The sequence below is a fragment of the Athene noctua genome, chromosome 16, assembly GCF_965140245.1.
Source record: "Athene noctua chromosome 16, bAthNoc1.hap1.1, whole genome shotgun sequence".
In the NCBI taxonomy this organism is placed as follows: Eukaryota; Metazoa; Chordata; class Aves; order Strigiformes; family Strigidae; genus Athene; species Athene noctua.
The window spans coordinates 16,498,780-16,518,128 of NC_134052.1; the positions used below are offsets into that span (position 1 = coordinate 16,498,780).

Below are 19,349 nucleotides of genomic sequence, written 5' to 3' on the forward strand. Positions count from 1 at the left end.
GAAATCATGGGAAGAGTCCCTTCTCCCTTAAAAGAGGCAAAGGCAGGCACAAGCCGTGCTGCCCTCGAGGCTCTGAGGCGGTTCCTCTGCCCCCGGAGAGCGCAGCTGAGGAAAGGGCACGTTTCGCTGGGGACGAAAACTAGAAAAGTATCTGAGTGCTGAAAAGGGTTCTCAGCTTTTAAACTCCTTCCAAAAAGAAATTCCCGGGAGGGCAGGACGCTCTTCACCCTTTTTTGTCTCTGTCTCGCTTCTGGGACCGGTCATAGCTGAAGCTTTGAGGTTTGGGGCCAGTTCTGGTGCCTCTGGGCCGGGCACAGGCTGGAAGGGCCGAGCGGGTTGTTCTCGGCTGAAACCTCCCACACGGGCCGGTAATTCCGGTGGAACCAAGTGACCAGAACTTTCTGTCCAACAGACATTGTTCTCCTTGGCCAGAGAGTGGTATCAGCTGTCGCTCCAGCCCCAGCAGGCTGCTGTGTCTTTTTTTTTTTTTTTTTAAATTTTTTTCTGTCGGGTCTAATTCTTTGCTAGAAAGAAACTTAAAAGCCTGCGTGGGTTCGTGTAGGGAACTGGGTCCTTGACTTGCCTTATGCTTCTGTTTTTGCTTAAAAACAAACAACCTAAAAACCCCATTTCCCTGCAAGATGACACCAGGGACAGATAATTCAAATGCTTTTAATAAACAACTTCATTATAAAAAAAATGCTTTCAATTTCAGCTTGATTTTGCAAGACAATGAAAGAGTTAATTTTAGTGATGAACTGTACATTTCCTAATGGCACTTAATATCTTCACAGTTTAGAAACCTTGTTTACCACCCCCAAAATACCCCATTAAAAGAGGGTTATTCACTGCGTGTAAAAGTGCTAGAAAGATTGTTTTTAGAAAAACAGTCGAGCGTTGACAATGGGAAGCTTCTGGCTTCGGCCGCAGGAAGGGAGGTCAGGCCCCGGCGCGGCCCAGACCCAGCACAAAGGGAGAGGCTGGGGATTGCCCCCCCGGCGCCTCTCCCCCGCCGGCCCCGGGGCTGCGGAGCCCAGACCCTGCCCCTGTGACCGGCGGGGCTTTGCTGGCCCCGGTGCAGCCCCTGGGAGCTCTGCCCGGGCCGGGGTCGCGGCGCGGGGGCTGCAGAGGCCGCCCAGTAGCTTTTCCTCCAGCAGCAGTTTTGAAGCTCTGGCAACCCCCCTCGAGGGGGCCAGCTCCGCTCCCTCCTCAGTAGCCGCGTTTAAGGAAAATACCGGCACTGGCGTTCCACAACCACCTTTCAAAAAGGAGCTTCTGGGTATTGGGGATCACTAGGGGGCTGAAGCGAGAAGCGAGGTTCAGGACAGAAGTTCTGGGCTCTGCCCACGCGCAGGCTCGGGCTCTGCTGGCGAGTTCCACCAGAAGCTTCTGTGTTACCGGCAAGTGCCAGACACTGGCCCGCGGGCGATCGGGGCGCTGGGCGGGCGCGGGACTGGCTCCCCCGCCGAGGCCGAGCAGCTCCGCGCGGTCGCTGTGCGTGAAACGCCGGGAAGGCAGGAGCAGAGCGCTGCTGGAACGGGGGCGGTTGGTCTTTAACAAGACACTGTAACGCTGAGGATTTTTCCCCTAACTGAAAACAGAGAGCTGACCTATTCAATAGTAATTTAAAAAAAAAACAACGGGTTCCACGTTCCCTGCTCTTCACCTTTTGCGATGCCTTTGACCCTCCCTGTCGCTGTGATCTCCCGCCGCAGCGCAGCCGCCTCCACATCCCGCGTCCTCACGGGCGCTGCGCTGCCGGCACCGCAGCGAGGAAAACGCTTCCGTCCCCCCCACGCGCTCACCTGGGCACGTAAGGAATAAAATGTGCTTCTGGCAGGCAGGCGAGGCGAGTCCCTGGGATGGGTCTGTCAGAAGCAGAAGGTGCTCTCCCTTCGGGGCAGCGCTCTCTGATCACCACCTGGTTTTGCTCGGCCCGTTCCGGCGCTCCGTGGCGTAACGTGGGGCGACTGCTCCGGGCGCTGAGGAAGCGCTTGGAGGAAAAGCGCTCGGAAGGGCTGAAACGCGTGGGGGGATTCTGCAGGACCCTGGTTATGCAGCAGGATGAAACGAGGACGTCAGGGGTGGGGGGACAGCGCGGGGGGAGCCCCATGGGGTGTGCAGTGACCGGGAGGAGCCCACGGAGACGCGCTGGGGGGGACGGGACGTGGCGGCCCTGGAAGGGAGGTGGGGCGGGGCGGCAGCGCCTTTCCCTGAGCAGCTTTCAGCTGGGGAGGATTGTGCTGCTGCGGGGCCGGTCTGGGGAAACAGGCACAGAAAGGGTGAGCGGGGCCGGGGTGACCCCAGTCCTGGCCCAGCACAACCCAACGGCCTGCTCTGAGCGGGCAGGACCATCATCAGAGCTTCAGAGGCGACTCCCGCCTCTGCGAACTGGGCCAAATACAAGAAATAAGTTATGAATGAGAAGCAAATTTTGGTTGAAGATGGAAACCCGTAAAGTTTTAATGAAGTGGTTCTGTTCGAGCCGTTCATCCGCCTCACTCTGGTGGCAGAATATCTGCAAGGCTTGGGCAGGCAATTAACTAAAAATAGGCACCCGAGGGAGAATTCAGTGAGCCTGAGTAACCAGGATTAGAGAGGATAAGCAAGAAGGTAGGGTGATGGGGAGAGCATCTTTGAAGATTTCTTTGTAAAAAATTTAATTGTAGGCAGCAGAAAATGCCTCTGCAGGGCTATTCTTTCCCGATAGCAAAGGTGATGCAATGGTAGAGAAAGGAAATGGGGATTTTTCAGTGAACTGCAGGAAATCTTCCAAGCAGCTGCTATTCACCTGTCAGCAAGGAAGGAATTAAAGAACAAAGAGCTGAGCTCCCAACAAAAGTACTGAAATCCTCAATCTACCAGAGGGGAAAAAAAGGGATTCCCATTGAAGTGACAACATTTTTCAGGGCTGAGGCTAAAGAGCAGGCACTATTGTGAGAGGGCTGAAGAGGGTCTGTCAGAGCGCTGCCCGTGGGTGCTCCGTCAACGAGAGCCAGTGGGAGCAAACGCAAGTGAACGTGTTGTGCCTTCATACAAAAGGATTCTGAGGGAGCCGTAATCCCACGGGGAGAAAGATCTCCAGATTTTCACACAGCTCCAGAATTGTGAGCCTGGGAAGGACTGACTAGGTGAGTTAACCCTCTGCTGCCACGAAATGGCTCATCTTGTGTATTTTCTAACAAGCCAGCTGGAATCATTCTGGTTCCCAGTGGGCCGTTACGTCCTCGCCCTGCGGAGGGGCCGGGTGTGAGTGGTAAGGGCAGGCACGCCCGTCCCGCCCTTTCACAGACCTGAGCTCCGCATTGTGTGTCTTAGTTCTCCGCACTGTTCCTACTGAACACCCCCCACGCTTTAAAATATTCCTTAACCAAACCCTCCTGACCAGTCACTGGCTGTAGTTGCCCCTCTCAGGCCCAGCCCGACGCCACCGTGCCGACACAGCTGTGCCTGGAGTGAGACACCCCAGCGGGGCGGCTCACAGGACAAAACCCTTCATTTGGGCCTTCCAAGGCCCTCCGTGGGGCTAGCGTGAGGCTTCTCCTGGCTCAAGGTTTGTTCCAGGTGACTTCCACCGGTTCCGACGGGCTCACCCTCTGAGCTCTCCCGCTTCCGTGCAGCTGGCGCTGTGTCTCAGACCTCCGCGGGGTGCAGCCCAGCCGAATCCCTCGCCTGTGTTCACCCAGCCTCTGCGAAACTACTGCTTCAGAAATTCCTCCCCTCCATCGGTATTTTGTGCCTCCCAGGGCGGCTGCACGTGTCTCCGTGTCCCGGCTGACTCGCAGCACTCTCCTGTACCTGGGTGACGGCCAAAGCTGCCCCGTGGGTGACGTCACGCTCGGACACCGGTGCTGTGGGTCCGTCTCACATCCACCATCCTCCCTCGCAGGCTCCGTTCCCGACCTTAAGAACGAACTCAGGAGAGAAAGTAGCACATTGACTTGAAAATCCCTAACCTTGACTTAAAAAAAAAAAACCAACAAAAAACCAAACCAAACCCTTTCTGGGACGAAACTTTGTTTTTCCATCACCTAACTAGTGTCGTGGCTGCCGCTCCCTCACCCCACGGTCCTGCCCACACGCCGGAAGGTTTGCCAGGCCCTGCTGCAGCAATCTCCTCGCCGGGTGGCGAGTTCAAGGCTGTTTTACCTGCAGGCGCGTCGGCAGGAGCTCGTCTCAGCTGACTTCCACCAAGTCTCGTAACAGCCCGGTACTCCCCAACAAACTCAGACTCCCCAGGGGTGCAGCTTAGACGCTCAAAGTCTTTTTTTCTTATGAACAGCTGACAGTTGTTCACTAGCTTCAGGAAACAATTTGTTTTGTGAACGCCACACTTTGTATTTCGCACGGAAGTAGCCTCGTTAGTTTTAGATCGGCTGACAGAAGACCTGCAGGTTATAAACTGTTGTGGATCGGGAGGTTTGAGCCCATTCTGCAGCGCAAACACCCGGCCTGGGCTCAGCGTGCGCCTCGGGACAGCTCCCGGGGCTGGGTCAGACTCTCCTCTCACCGACACGGGTTATTGCGATTCTGCTTGTTGGAAGAGCTGCGGAAAGCAAATCACACGTGCAAATCATAGCAAAATGAATTCCGTTTATTCTTTGACAGACTACTGGTAGGAAAAAGATGCCTGGCTCTAAGTTTAGCTACTGCTGCTAAAGGAATTCCAGTGATGACATCTGTTCAGAGTACAATGCAGGCAAAAAGCAGGAAAGCTGAATGTTCTGAAACGGGAGGAGGTGTGTGATGGCACTGCACAAACCTGATAATCCTCACATGCAGTAAGAGATCAGCTCCGACCATTTATTTCTCAAAAAAAAAAAAAAAAAAAAAATCCTCTCAACTGAAGACAGGGATAAGGCTTGCATAAAATTGATAACAGTGTGAAACTTTTAATTTGCAAAGAGAAAAGCAATAGAAGACAGGCCTGAGGTATTCAATGACGGTAAACAGAAGACTAGCTGAAATGCCCTATTTACCTTTTCTATGTTAGAGAACAAGAAGGCACTCGTTGAACTTCGAAAGGCAACATCTTACAGTGGAGAAAAGGAAGTACTGCATTTAACTCGGGGAGATCATTGCCACAGGATATTGCTGAGGTAAATAAATCTTATATTACATTTTGATACAAAAGTATTATTTGCAGCATTGCTGGCTAACCTAAAACAACTGATCTATGTTTTGGAGAATCAATGGATCACTAAACAGTCATTCTGGGAAGAATTACTAAGCTAAATTAAAAATAAAATTCTCGAGTAAAACGGAAAGGGGGACAAGCCTATGAACAAAGGAGGCAGGGCCGCCGCCGCGCGCCGGGACCACGGCTCAGCAGAGCAGCCTGCGCTGACGGCAGTGGATGCACTGTGGGGAGAGGAGGGAGGACAGCATCTGGCTTCGCTGACGGAGCTGAGATAACAGAGTAGAGGTAGATTTTGCATTTCCTAGATTTACGGAGAACAATATTGACAGATTTCCTGGTTGACACCGGCCCGCTCCACGCTGAGCTATGAGGCCCTGGGTGTCTGCATTCACCGAGGCGCACCAACGCCAGCGAGACCGCCCGCCGCCCGTTACCATCTGCGGGGCAAGTGCCCGGGACCAGGGAGCAGGAGAGGACCCAGGCGCTAAAGGACATCAGGAGCTGGCGGCCACCCCCAGCGTGACCCTTCTGCCCTCAGCGGGGAGACAGGCCGTGGAAGAACTGAAGAGGTGGGGCAGGAGGCCCTTGCTGGACCAGGGCTGGAACTCCAGGAGGCAAGGCTCGAGAACAAAAAGGCCAGTGGAACCAAATCCTCAGTGGAAGGGGGACTGCAGGCCCAAACCCTCAGCGTCCGTTAGAACTTTAGTGTTGGGGAAAATGCTTCCGATACACCGACAGTGTACATGAAGCCGGGGCCAATTTTTCTGCCCAATCCCTGGATGGCATCACCCCAGGACTAAGGTAAATATCTCTCTCTCTTGAGACTGCTGCATGGATAAGCCAAAAGGGCACTGATCTCACCGGACTGTTGTGGTAAAAACCCCTCGAACCTCGTACTCTGCTCCTCATCTCAAGGGAACCTCCGGAGCGGGCCCCGCAGCCTGTCTCCAGCCTGGCCTTTCCTCATGCTTTGGTTTCCAGACGAGGTGCGCGACCTGTTTGCCTGGGGGGGGATGTTTAAAACAAACGGGGCTCCATCCGTCCATCCATCCATTCACCACAAAACAAGCCAAGCCCGGAGAGCTGCCCCGTGCCCCCGCCGCGTGGAGAGCCAGAGAGAAGACGCGGGAAGCTGCTGCCGACAGTGGCAGAGGCTGAAGTGGTCCAAGCAGTGTATTTCCCCATGGGGGAAGAACATGACAAGTGAAGAGAAATCAGTGCAACCTGACTTCGTTGTGTAAACAGTGTTCTAGCTACACCAGACATAAACCCAGTGTATTCTGGTGCCTCCTACTTTCATCATGGCGGAAACAGATTTGCGTTGTGTAAACAATGTTCACTGTAATGAGTTTAACCTAACAGCTCCGCAAAGAAGACTGAGGTGACATCTCTGAATTCGTTATGTAAACGGTCTCGTGGCTTAACACTGATGTGGAGTAAGCTGCGTTCCGTGGAGGAAGCTGTTAGGTGCTGGGATGAGAGGTAGCGGGGAAGGGCAGCCTCCCCCCTGTTGGCTTCATACAGAGCGGATATCCTGACTTCTCCTCCTTCTCCGTGTGGAGGTGTTGGCTGTTCTGCCAGAATTGCAGTGTGATAACATGAAATGGAAGCTGGACTCTTCAAAAGTTTAGCCCAAGATGAAAGAGTCTCAACTCCTTCTCAGGGACAGTCCCTTCCCCAAGAGGAACATAGCTCCAGGATCTCAGGGAAGGTCAGTGCTAAGCGCGGCTCCTGATTCACAGATTAAAAATTAGATAAAATATATCCAGTCTATTAGCTGAAATCTTTTTGCTGTACAGGACTGGGACTTGCACAGGGGTATCTGCTGTTCCAGTCTACAAGTGCTCCCTCCAGAGATCAGAAACCTCCTGTCTGAAACAGCTTTGCAAAGCTTTCGCACCCCAAAGGGAAGGAAGAGTTGTGCGTTTTTAAGGCTCTCCACAAAAGGGTGACTGAAAGATCTGCTCTCCAGTGCTATTTTCAGCTTATTGGAATGCCTGGTGGAAACGTGGCAGTGTGGTTGTGCTCAAGCTGGAGGTGAAGACAGGGGGCAATGAATGAAGGGGCCCAAAGTTCAGCGAGGCCCCAGCTCCAGGAGATTCTTGAGGTTGATGTTGCAAAGTGGTAAGCAGTGGCTGCGTCTCCCCCTGCGAGTAGCCCATGACCAATCCCCCCGATGATACGGGTGGATTGCAAGGAGGAAGGTTTAGGGGGAGGAAGCCAAGAAGATGAGAAAAGTCCATGTTAGCAGCACAGAGAGCCTCTGAAAGGTTAGCAGGGCTCTTGGGAAGCAAAGGCTCATCCAGGGGGGGTGGCTGGGGCGAAGAGGACTGAGGCTCACCAGACGAGAGAGACAGGCTGCCAGGGAAGTCTGACAGAAAGCTGTCCACCTCTACTTTGGGTAGTTTCTCAGGCAAATATGAGGTAGATCCAAGCTGATACTTTGGAGGAGGTTGTGGTGGGGAGGAGATGGGAGAAGAAGACTCCAGAGGATAGCTCATTCCCATGGGAAGAGAATTAGGAACTAAAGAGTGGGGCATCCCTGAGCTTGGCATGGTTTGGAGATGTGTGCTGTACATGCCCACCGGCAACACGCCAGGGAAGCTCTTACCACCTATCATGTCTCTGGATGCCATACACAGGACGGGACTCAGCTCTTCTTTCACTGCCACAGACGAGCTGCAGCTTAGGAGACCCAGCATGTCAACCGGCTCCGTCTTAATCTTCAGCAGTTCCTGGGAGTGGCTTTTCTTCATGTGCCTGGTCAGATGATCTTTCCGCCCAAACCTCTGCGCGCAGTACTGGCACAAGAAGTCCTTCCGCCCCGTGTGCACCACCAAGTGCCTCCGCACGTCCTTGCGGGTGTAGAAGCGCCTGTCGCAGTGGTCACACGGGTGTTTCTTCTCCTTCGCTCCACCAGAAGCCCGTCGAGAATGAGCTTTGAGGTGCTCCAGCAGCACTTGGGTGCTCTCAAAGGTCTGCAGACACACCTTGCAGCTGAGATCCCCGCTGGCGGCCGCGTGCATGGCCAGGTGACGCCTGAAGCCCAGTTTCGTGTTGTAGTTCTTGCCGCACTCCGGACAGTGCAGGGCCTCCTTGTTGGGGTCGTGGGTCTGGAGGTGGTTGCGAAGGTGATCCTTGCGGTGGAACATCTTCTCGCAGTACATACACTGGTGAGGCTTCTGAGCAGAGTGCGTGGCCATGTGCCTTTTGGGAGAAAAGCAGGAACGTTATAGACCAGCGGCCAAACGTAGAACACACGCTACTTTTTCAATATTTTCCTTGTGTTCTACGTTTCATGCCACAAAACCCCCAGACGGGATCTCACCGCCACGGGAGTGCTGCCCTGACACCGACCCCAGGTACGGAGCCCGGCTCAGCAGTGCCCGTCCTCCCCAGCACCCACCACCTCCACACAGGAATACTTGAGTCAGCTGCTCAGCTCCTGTCCTCTCTGCTGAGGCTGTCAGAGGGGAAATGACAAAGAAAACCTTGGCAGTTTCTGACAAAAACCGCTCATCTGCTGGCGAGACGGCGTCACTTCATCGGGAGGCAGCAGGCTGGGGCAGTGTCTGCTGACAGCCACCGTGGACTGATTTCACCCCGGTGTCTTACACTCTCTGGCACTGTGGTTCATCTAGTTTCAAGTTCCTACCGATCAGTTTAATTATTCTACGCTGCATTTCAGTGCATAAACGGGAACTCTACTTATTCATGCTTAGAACAACAGCTGCCACAGAAATATTCCTGTGATTAAAGTTAGAGCTTATGAAATGCGAATGCTGTTCTTGGTTTTCATTTTGTTTTTTAATCTGTGAACTTCACTTTCTGCTTCGATTTCCTCCTCAGTGAAACACAAAACAGCTAGAGCTCAGGATAAAGTATTATCTGAGGCTGTCTGGAGATAAAGCATTATCTGAGGTTCTCTGGAAGGTGCTTAGAGAGATGCCAAGTATGGTAACGTCTGGGACTCGACTGCTTTTCAAGGTAACAGGGGCATTTCCCCTCCTCCACCTTCTCAGAAATTCAAGCAAAAAAAACATGAGGGAGGGGTTTTCCCCCTCTTCTGGCAGCGGCACTCAGCAGTTACCTACCTATAGAGCTTGTACTTAGAAGCAAAGGCTTTGCCACAGTGCAGCTGAGGGCAGTTGTAGGGTTTCTGCTCAGTGTGAGAAAGCGTGTGAGTTCTCAGCTTGTCCACATTAGTGAAGGAAGTCTCCGATATTTCACATTGGCATTTTCCCTGACTTTCAGTCTCTTCACCTCTCGGTCTGGGGACTAATTTCCAGCCTGTCTCTTCCTCCTCCTGCTTTGCATCTTGAATCCAGTTGGGAACACTGGGAAAAAATGCCGTCATGGCAGGTCTAGTAGAACATGGCCATGTCAAGCAGAACTCGAGCCTGCAGGCGTCTTGCCGTGATGTTGTCCTGGTGCCGTTTTCTGTTGGAACCCTCTGTGAGCAAACTGCTTTAGCAGCAACTCATCTTCACCTGCAAGCACACAAGGGTTGGGGTTACGATGCTGCATCTTTCACCCGTGCACACGAACACGTGTGAGCGTTCAGCAAGGGTTATAAACGCGTGAAGATGCGTGTTCACGGACATGGGCAACTCCCAGCTCCAGAATGTTTTGTTCTTTTCTCCCTTAACCCCTGTTACCTGAACAAAATCATGTTAAACTTTTTCTGAATTACATTTTTGTAACTATTAAGAGCCAGCGTTACCTGTTACATGCATTTTTTCCCGAAATATTGCAGGTAGGAGTCTCTTTGTAGCTCTAAATACCTCACCTTTCCCCGTGGGTTTTGTGGATCTCTCCTCATCCCCTTTTTTCACGTTCTTCACAGTCTATTCTCACTTGCTCTTGATCTTTGCTCACACGAAATTCCCTTCTAGAGCTTCTCAGCAAAACTAAGGTGCTCTTCTATTTTTTCATCCACTCTGCCACCAACCTGGTGCACAAGCAAGGCCATCTCCCAGCAAACCAGTCTGAGTTACCACACATGGGTCAACGGGGCTGGGGAGGAAAACCTGCCCTTATCGGCAGCGTTGCACCTTTTTCAGGAAGGCAACAGACGCTGCTTCTCTTCAGGGTGTGATTAGTCACAGCATTTTCACTTTTCTACTGTGGGGCAGATTCTGCTTCTCTGGATTATTAAGTTTTCTACAGTAATGAGCAATTTTTATCTTTTTTTTTTTCTCCTTTTACACTCTCATCCATTGGTAAATGGAAGTTCAGACTATTTTCTGTTCAACAAAACATACCTCCTGTACGCTCTGCTGGCTTTCACGCTGATGAAAATCTCCATTAATCTCTCTTAGCAGGCTGTTCTTGAGTTGTGTTTGTCCTGGTGGTAAAATACTGCATTTTTACATGGTTCTACCACCACCTAAACTGGTAAATGGTTAGCTGAACTAAACACCTCAGAAAAGATCTCTTGCACTGAATTTAGCTGCCTGAGAAACTCTTCTTAAAATAGCATCAAACCCTCAAGCTCTTTCTCACTCCATGATTGCTTCAGAGGGAGGAACTTCCTGCCTGCACATCAACACGAGTGCCAGTTGTGGGCAGGATGTGCAACTACGAGGGAACTAACCCACCCCCATTAAGAAAGTGCACCCCTGAACGTTATGAATAGCTGAAATAACAAGAACTGTAACTACAGCATCACTCACAATCCCAGGAATGGTTCCCTCAGGATGGAAAACACCAGGAAGTGGGATGACTCCGAGAAAATGTGTCAACGTGAGGTTTGGAAACGTCCATCAAGAACAGAATTCAGTTTTGTGCAGGCTGAATCTACTCGGCCAGAGCAGAACAATAAAGGACTAGAACTGCTGAGGTGCCACTTTGGCACAAACCAGCGTGACCTGACGGCTGCTCCCACCCCTCGGGGTGCAGGAGCCCAGCTCAGAGCACTCTGCAGGTGTCTGAGACCCTGAATATTTCACCTCTGCACCAGAGGTGTGACAGAAAAGATAAATGTTCTCTACCTCCTGCCTCAGAGCTGGGCACACGTTCCAGGAGCCTCTGCTGCTTGCGCTGGGTAGTTGCTGCTTTCCCTATGAACCAGCTCAGCCATCTGTACCAGTTTCAGAACTACCTGAAAGAAGACACAGTTTGAATTTGCTCTCTTTAATTGTAAGGCACATAACTACCACCTTCAGAGCAGGAACCCAAACACAAATGAGTTGAGATACGGTAATCTCTGTGATTGTAAAATTTCATCAGCTTTCCTTTAAAACTGTAAGGGTCTAGCAAGAAAAAGGGCTCGATCTGGTCTGTTTCTAAGTCTAAATGCACATCCTAGGACACTGACAGCCGTGGAATAAGAAAGAAAAACCAAGATGAGGGTCTTGCATAGTATCAGTGAAACCCAGAAGCCACAGAAGGTTAACAGCATAATTCGTGCTTGGCTAGAAAACCCTCTGCACAACCTAGATATTTACATTTTTTCAAAAACTCGATTAGTTTTCTTAGTCACATTTCTACAAAGAACATTTCCAATGTGCTCCCTGTTCACTCTAAGTCTGTAGCCACCAGAGAGAAAGAGTCACTGCTGTGTCGAAACGCTCCACCTACACCTGTTCGGAGAACATCCTGTACCTCACAGTGCTTGTACCTGCACTGGGAAACCTGGTTATCTTAGAAAGTTCTGTACTAGTCCTGGAAAAAAATATGTCTAGCCTATGCAGCTCTAGAAATCTCAGATAAGTCGGTTACAGAAAACTCCCCTCACCGGATGAATCTTCCTCTGCCGCAGTTCTGCAGAGGTTAAGAAGCTGGTGAGGGGAACAAAGAGCTGGCAAAAAATACAATCCACCTGTGAGCTGCATTCCCACTGGCTGCCAATTTATATGAAATATTTCATTACTCCAGTCATCAGGTTTGTGCAAATTCAAGCTAGAAGAGCTCATACTGTACACTATCTAAGAGATTCTGGCCACAGAAAACAATGAAGTATGTCTGAGGTGGTACATGGTACAAAAAAAGCTCTCAGGCTTCACAAAAAGTCCCTGGGATAGAGTCTGAAACCTGCTTTGACAGTCTGTCCCACTGTTTAATGCTTCTCAAGGTGTGGTTCAAAGTATCACTAGAGCATTTCTGCAGTTTCTGCCCCTCCAAGTCACTCCTGTGACACGGAGCACTGTTCCTCAACTGTGTGGGAAAACCTTGTGACCCAGGCTGGAAACCAGATCAGGGAGCTGCCCAGGTTAAAAATAATCCGGAAAAAAGAAAAAAGGAGCCTGGATGAGTTCTCTGACTGGCCCAAGAGCAGAGCTGTGCTGATCTGGTGGCAGCGGGGCCGCCGCAGCAGCGGGCGGCAGGGACACGGGCCCTGGCAGGCTGCCCAGCCAGCCCCGGGATTGTGGAGCTGCCGTTTCTCTTTTCTAAAGGGCCTCTCTCGTGTCTGATCTGTATCTGCCTGTCCTTGGCTTCCACCTGCTCAGTCCCCCGTGCCTTTGCTGAGGAGCTGCTCCAGCACTGTCACTTCTCTTCCCGCAGGGACAGAGAAGTTGGCCCCGGGACTCCAGCGTCCCCTCGGTCCTCACCTCCCGCCTCCGCCCCGGCCCGGCTGTTTTACAGCTGCACAGTGCGTGGCTGGAGGGACTTACCCAGCTGAAGAGTAACTTCTTTTTAAATTTTTCCTCCCCCACCCAGATCAGTCCCCCACTCAGGTCTGCTAAGCTATTTTAAGTTGTCAAAGCTTAAACTCGCTCAAGCGGAAGGTGCCAACGACATGGCAGAAAGCAGAAGCCTGAACCCAGGGCGGGCGCTCGGCCCCGGGCCGGTGTCGTTTCTCCAACCCTCTGCAGCGACCCCGGCCGCGGCGTCAGGCCCGGCACCGGCCCGGCGGGGCCACGCGTGCCTTCAGTGACCTTCCTACACGACAACCAGTGACCAGAGCACCTCAAACCGCCGCAGCCACGTCCTCGGAGCAGGTCTTTCAAAGCCCCGCACAGCATAACAAAACCGCAGCCCACGTTACAGTGCTCTAACCAAGCCCAGCTCTGGCCGCGGGCTGCAAGGCTCTGCTTCTGGACCTCTGATCCCTTTACAACTTTTCTACATCCTCTGCCGTTTTCCAATATCGGCTTCTTAATTACAAAGCAGGAAAAGCGGATACCAAACCTAGATGCACAGCACCGGCCTTGCCAATGCCACACCTGGATGTAAACATCACCTGCCTACACATCCTGCATTGACCCTTTTTTTCCTACAGTTGCAAACACCAACTCGTGTGTCATTCCCTGCTTTCCCCTATCAAAATCATTCTTTTCTTGCAGCGAGTGACTTTGGCTGTTTCTAGATATGTCGGTTTTTACATCCAAACAGGCTCATTTTTCTAGTTGAGCTGTTCAAGCCTCAGTATCAATTTCCTCCCACCTGATCACTTACAGAATTTTGAAAAACTCTGCATAAAGTTTGCATTTACTTTTAAAGCCCAGGAAAAAGCTGCCGCCCCTTTCCCATAGGATGTAACCAGCCACACCATCCCCGCAGGATGATTTTCCCACCTGACCGAGCTCCTTTCACCCTCTACCTCCCTGACATGACAACAGACTTGGAATTTGAAAGCCCAAACCCCCTCCCTGCACCACCGGGAAAGCTCCAAACGCCAACATGGCTCCGGGATGATTTATTTACGCTACAAAAACCCGCTCTTTTCACTCGCTCAACCCCGAAGGGGCTGCAGAGCCCCCAGGACAGAGCGCGGCCGTGTTGGTTGCAACCAGCGGGGCTACCGGGGGAAAGGGGGGGGGGGGGGGTGCCTCGAGTCCGGGGCAACTCGGGGCCCCCCCGACAGCTTCTCCGGTTGCACCAGGAGGGAAACGGACCCAGGGACGGTTCCGTGGGGCAGCCGGGCCGGTGCCAGGGGGAGCACACGTGCCGCCCCCCCTCCCCGTTACCATGGCGCAGCCCTGAGGGGAGGGAGGGGGAGAGGCGGGCCCGGCCTACGCCCCCCCCCCTCCTGCTGCGGCTTCTCCTCCTCCTCCTCCTCACACGCCCCCCCTCTCCCCTGAGGGGACCCCGCCGCCGAGGGGAGGGGGCCGCCGTGACGCCGCCCCTCGCCCCCCTTCCCCCCCCGCACTCACCCCGTTCCCCCGGGCCCCGCCAGGCGCGGCTCCGGCCCAGGCCCCGGCGGCCCCATTGTGCGGGGCATTGTGGGAGTGACGTCGCCCTCCCGCTTCCGCCTCGATGGTGGCCGCTTCCCGCTAGAGCGGCCGTTCCGCCGGGCCCCGGGGCATGCCGGGACGGGGCCGCCTCTCGTTGGCCTCCGCCGAGCCGCCATGGCGGCGCCGCCGGTCCTCGTCCTCCTCCTCTTCGTCCTCCTCTCCCTCCTGCTGCTGGGGGGCGGCGCGGCGCCCGCCTGGGACGCGGCCGGTTACCTGCTCTACTGTCCCTGCATGGGTGAGGCCCTCCCGCCGCCGAGCCCCCGGCGGAGCCGCCGGCGGAGGCCCCGGCTGAGGCCCCGCTCTCGCCCCCTCTCGCAGGCCGGTTCGGGAACCAGGCCGAGCACTTCCTGGGAGCCCTGGCCTTCGCCCGCGCCCTCAACCGGACCCTGGCCGTGCCGCCGTGGATCGAGTACCGCCACCACCGCCCGCCCTACACCAACGTGAGCCCGGGGAGGGGAAGCGGGGAGGGGGCGGCGGGCGCGGCTGGGGCCTCTCCCCGGGGGAGGCGGAGGGGTGAGGTGCGGGCGCCGGGGCCGCGAGTGAGGCGGTTCCTGTCGTCCCCAGCTGCACGTTCCCTACACGGAGCACTTCAGGCTGGAGCCGCTCCTGCGGTACCACCGCGTGATCGCCTTGGAGGACTTCATGGAGGAGCTGGCGCCCGTCCACTGGCCTCCTGGCAAGCGAGTGGCTTACTGCTTCGAAGCGGCGGCTCAGAGAAGCGCTGACAAAAGCACTTGTCCCATGAAGGTGAGTTCCCGCCGCATCCCCGGGGGCGCGGTTTAGTTGTGCTGCTGTTCCAGAGGGAATGCCCGGCTCATTCAGGCCGCCATTGATTGGCAAATTCAGGAGTTACGGCCCCAAGTCAGCCTGTGGGGCCTTTCCTTTCGCCTTACTGGTGTGGCTGGCTGCGCCTTCATGCTTTTCTTTGTCAGCAAACGTTTGGGGTTCAGGAGGATTTTCTGCGTAAGTAGGTTTTGCCACTCCAGACTCGGCTGTGACTGTAAGGAGAGCAGACTTGTAACAACCAGGCTTACAGGGCTCAGCCCGTTTCACACCTGGGGTGCAGTTGTCTGCCTGGCTTCAAAGCAACCTCGTAAATACAAGTTTGAGACCTGTGGTGTTCTTGTTCTTTTAACACAGGCTTTGCATTAGCTCTCAGTTAACTTTGATGTGTTTCACTCTTTCTTTAATGTGCTTTGCTTTCTTCAATGTGGAGCTGAATGTGACAGACGGGCTGTTGCGTTCAGTCTGCTTTCCTCCTGTAACAAAAGCTCTTCGGCTTTGCACCCCGGGATCTTGCTAGGTCTGTCTTTCAGGCTATGCCTGTTCACTGAATGAATGTTCCTCTTTCCTTTGCAGGATGGAAATCCATTTGGTCCCTTCTGGGATCAGTTCCAAGTGAATTTTGATAAGTCTGAGCTCTTCAAGGGAATCTCCTTCAGTTCTGCCTACAAGGACCATTGGGTCCAAAGGTAGCGAGAAGATGGAAAAGTGCTGGCAAGCCACTATGGAATAACTCACCAAACCAGTTGTGCTGGTCACTGTCTAAAGCTTTTGCTTTTGGGGGGGAGAGACTGAAGTGACTAGTTAACCATATAACTAAAAATCTTAATGTTTTTTCCATTAAATATTCACTGAGCATGCTCTTCTGTGGGCAGTATTAGGTGTGAGCTCCCTTAGGCTGATTGATTTCTGAGCCAGTAACATTTAATTACAGTATTTATTGATTACATGTGTAATTATTCTTCAAAATAACCTTGGTTCTCAGTTGCTGATCATGAACTGTATTTTGCTGGTTACCTCGTGTTTTCAGAGCCCCTTTAGTTGTATCAGTAAGTTTGACAGAATTGCTCTAGTCTGGGGTGAGAATGTAAGTTATTATTGCTTGGTAGCTCATCGTTATGTGTATGAGATTCTTACCTTTTGTCTGTCAGATAACGCTGATTCATTTGTTACCAGGGCTGAGGTAAAATGCAGTACCTGAGTTTTGCTTCAATGTTCTGTCACATGGCAAAAGGTTTAGGATTCGTGTTGGGCAAATTTGGAGCGATAGATACTGAGTATTTCTGGGTGTTCATAGTTTCCGTTCTAAGCTTCACAAAACTCATGCTCAGTAGTTCTTGCAAGATGATGCCTGCCCGGTTACGTCATGTTTTGGTCTGCTGTTTTTTTTCCCATAGATTTCCACCCTCTGAGCACCCTGTGCTCGCCTTACCTGGAGCTCCAGCCCAGTTCCCAGTCTTAGAGGAGCACCGACCCCTCCATAAGTACATCGTGTGGTCTGATGAGATGGTGAAGAAAGGAGAAGCCTACATTCATTCTCTGCTGGTCAGGCCCTACGTAGGAATTCATCTGAGGATCGGCTCAGACTGGGTATGGCTCTGTGTGGGGCTGGCTGCTGTAGCCCCTGTGGTGGCCGTTGGCTGGTGGCTGATGCCCCGTGCAAGGAGCTGCCCGAGAGGAGCCGTGCTGGGGCGAGAGCCCGACCCCGGCGGCGCTCGGCACCTCGCGGGGTTAGCACTGCCGCTGGGATTCCCCTTTCAAACAGGGTGTGACGGGGGGGATGTGGTGGTGTTTCCTCCCAGTGTTGACATTCAAATGCGATATTTCCTCTTGTTTTTCTTCCAACAGAAAAACGCCTGCAATATGTTGAAGGACGGGACGGCCGGGCCACACTTCATGGCTTCCCCTCAGTGCGTGGGCTACGACCGAAGCGCTGCGGTCCCTCTCACCATGGAGATGTGCCTGCCAGACCTCAGAGAGATCAAACGCGCTCTCAAGCTCTGGGTGAAAAAGACAGAAGCTAAATCTGTTTATATCGCTACCGATTCTGAGCCCTACACGACGGAAATACAGCAGTTCTTCCAGGGAAAGGTAAGGCTTTCAGAAACCCGTGCTGGCAGGAGTGCTTTAATAAAAACCTTCCTTGGATTCTGGCCCCTTGCTGCCACGGACGGCAGCCAGGCAGTTGTGTAATACCTTATTCACAGACACATTGGCATCTCAAAGTTGTTATTGCTAGGAGCAAAATTTATGATACTGTAGAACTCTTCCTTTCCTAGAAGTTGAAGAGCGTTATCCTTCATGGTAGTAAATTTCTCCTTGAAGAAGACTTCAGTGAAATAAACCTGAGGGATTTTCAAAACTGTTTTGACATTTATCTATTCGTTAATGAGTTCTAGGGCGACTTAAGACAGAATCTGCTCTTTGTTGTATATTCCCATTTCTAATATTAAGCCAAGGCATTTGGATTGTAATAAGATTCATTTGCTTCCCTCCTTTCCTGCAGATCAAGGTTGTCAGCTTGCAGCCAGAAGTGCCTCAGATCGATCTCTATGTTCTCGGCCAGTCCGATCACTTTATCGGGAACTGTGTCTCCTCGTTTACTGCCTTTGTGAAAAGAGAGCGGGACGTGCATGGAAAACCCTCTTCGTTTTTTGGCATGGACCACCCACCGAGATTGCGGGATGAATTCTGACCAAAGTTCTCAGGGCTCTGAGCTCGGTACCTGCCGGGGGACGGCTTGGGGCTGACGGCGTTCCCCTGCGTGCAGAGCGCGCTGCCGGGCTGCCGCAGCCCTCTCACTCCTCACAGTCGTTTCTAGACTGTTCTATCTGACTTCTCCTGTATTTCCAGCGTGAGGTCAGACAGAAAAGAAACTCTAAATCATGTAGTTTATAGGAAACTATAAACTATGTATAGTTTTTAAGATGTAGTTGATAGAGTTCTCCGTTCTCACTATTTGGGGTTCACCAGCAATCGTGATGAAGCAGCTGCTCAGATTTCCTCTTGTCCGTATTTTTTTTTCCCCGTTAAGTTTAAATTTTACATGGAGATGTGGTGAAGCTTCTTGCCCAAAATTGACCATAAGTTCTTTTTCAGTGCAGAGTATTGTCAGGAATGTCACAGTCCCTGGAAAGGGAGTGCAAGGTAAAACTCAGCTCCGGGTTTTATCGAGAACCGCTGCTGCCTTACTAGAGCCACGTCACCTCAGTGCCTCGGTTTCCATTCCCCCCCGAAAGATTTCATACCTGCTTTGGTGTCCTGCAGCATCTGGGTCTCTTCAGCGGCGCTCAGGAAGCGCAGCAGGGGCATGTTTTAGTGCAGCAGCTGCTTCTTCAGCCTCTTCGAACTGGGGAGAAGCTGTTTGCAGGGACACAGGCGGGAGATCGTCTGTAGCCAGTCGAGAGTTGGAGATGTAGGGCTTGTAGCTTTGTAGCTGTTGCTGTCAGGTGGAGGTCTGTGGTAGAAATGAAACTGGTTTTGAGCTAAGACTTTTAAAGTAGCTGTAGTGGGGTTGGTGTACGTCTCACCTAGCTCTGTGGTAATGGTTTCTGTCTTTTGTACGTTGCAAAATGATCCCTCTGACAGCAGAACCCTTGTCAGGGGGCGGCAGTTCCCAGGGGAAGATAATTCTGGGAATTGCTTCCTGATGGTGAAACAGCCCCCAAACCCTTCATTTGGCCCAGTACCGTTTAGTGCTGGGAACACTGATAATCCCGATGGGGTGAGACGCAGCTTGACCAATGCCTTTTGGTGCTCCTGTGACTGATTTGTCCAAAGACCAGGTACAGAATTTACTGTTTTTTAAAAATGAGGCTGAGGTGGGTCTGTGGGACCAGGGCTGGCTGCCTGTGGCGCTCTCGGAGCGTTTACAGGGGTTTAGCTCTAAATGTCTTGATTTTTGGTGGTGGGTTTTCTCCTTGGAAATGTTCCTGAGCTTTCAAGGAGTTTGAAGGCGCAAGGGAGTGAGCCAAAGAGGGCTAAAATCGGAAGGTACCGCAAGTGTCAGGGCGGCAAAGGCTCCTCTCTTGTTTCCTCGGTGCTGGCTTCCAGAGATTACAGGAGTTGGTGGTTTCTGGGCGCCTGCCCGCGCTTTGCCCAGCTTAGGCATCCTGGCTCATGCCCTCAGGGCTGCCTCGTTATGGGGAGGACAGCGTATTAAGATTTTTTTTTTTCCTAAAAAAAGATATTTTTTTGTAATAATAAAAACCTGATTTTGTATTCACTGGCATTGCACCGCCCTTCCT

The 19,349-nt window shown here is 52.6% G+C and overlaps 2 protein-coding genes across 5 annotated transcripts; one reads left to right on the top strand and one right to left on the bottom strand.

Annotated features, from left to right (window-relative positions):
- Positions 1-4,509: 4,509 nt before the first annotated feature.
- Positions 4,510-14,329, bottom strand: PLAGL2 (PLAG1 like zinc finger 2). 4 transcript variants are annotated; one of them, XM_074920480.1, is made up of 4 exons: positions 14,239-14,329; positions 11,134-11,243; positions 9,235-9,630; positions 4,510-8,347 (listed from the first exon to the last, which is right to left on the bottom strand). In XM_074920480.1, the coding sequence occupies exons 3-4, from the start codon at positions 9,495-9,497 to the stop codon at positions 7,126-7,128; spliced, it is 1,485 nt and encodes a 494-aa protein (XP_074776581.1). In that variant the 5' UTR covers positions 9,498-9,630; positions 11,134-11,243; positions 14,239-14,329; the 3' UTR covers positions 4,510-7,125. The 4 variants fall into 4 exon arrangements, with proteins under 4 accessions (XP_074776581.1, XP_074776582.1, XP_074776583.1 ...); XM_074920481.1 differs by having other exon boundaries at positions 11,134-11,239; positions 14,239-14,300; XM_074920482.1 differs by lacking the exon at positions 11,134-11,243 and having other exon boundaries at positions 14,239-14,314.
- A 28-nt stretch (positions 14,330-14,357) lies between these two features.
- POFUT1 (protein O-fucosyltransferase 1) lies at positions 14,358-19,321 on the top strand. The gene is made up of 7 exons (XM_074920474.1): positions 14,358-14,554; positions 14,638-14,759; positions 14,884-15,066; positions 15,679-15,791; positions 16,500-16,692; positions 16,951-17,193; positions 17,609-19,321. The coding sequence occupies exons 1-7, from the start codon at positions 14,434-14,436 to the stop codon at positions 17,795-17,797; spliced, it is 1,164 nt and encodes a 387-aa protein (XP_074776575.1). The 5' UTR covers positions 14,358-14,433; the 3' UTR covers positions 17,798-19,321.
- Positions 19,322-19,349: the final 28 nt, after the last annotated feature.

Excerpts from the sequence above, each read along its gene's own strand:
- PLAGL2 (XM_074920480.1), bottom strand. The coding sequence starts at position 9,497 with ATGACGGCATTTTTTCCCAGTGTTCCCAACTGGATTCAAGATGCAAAG. Across the intron at positions 8,348-9,234 it reads TCTAAGTACAAGCTCTATAG|GCACATGGCCACGCACTCTG; the intron begins GTAGGTAACTGC and ends TTCTCCCAAAAG.
- POFUT1 (XM_074920474.1), top strand. The coding sequence starts at position 14,434 with ATGGCGGCGCCGCCGGTCCTCGTCCTCCTCCTCTTCGTCCTCCTCTCC. Across the intron at positions 15,067-15,678 it reads AAAGCACTTGTCCCATGAAG|GATGGAAATCCATTTGGTCC; the intron begins GTGAGTTCCCGC and ends TTTCCTTTGCAG. Across the intron at positions 16,693-16,950 it reads TGAGGATCGGCTCAGACTGG|AAAAACGCCTGCAATATGTT; the intron begins GTATGGCTCTGT and ends TTCTTCCAACAG.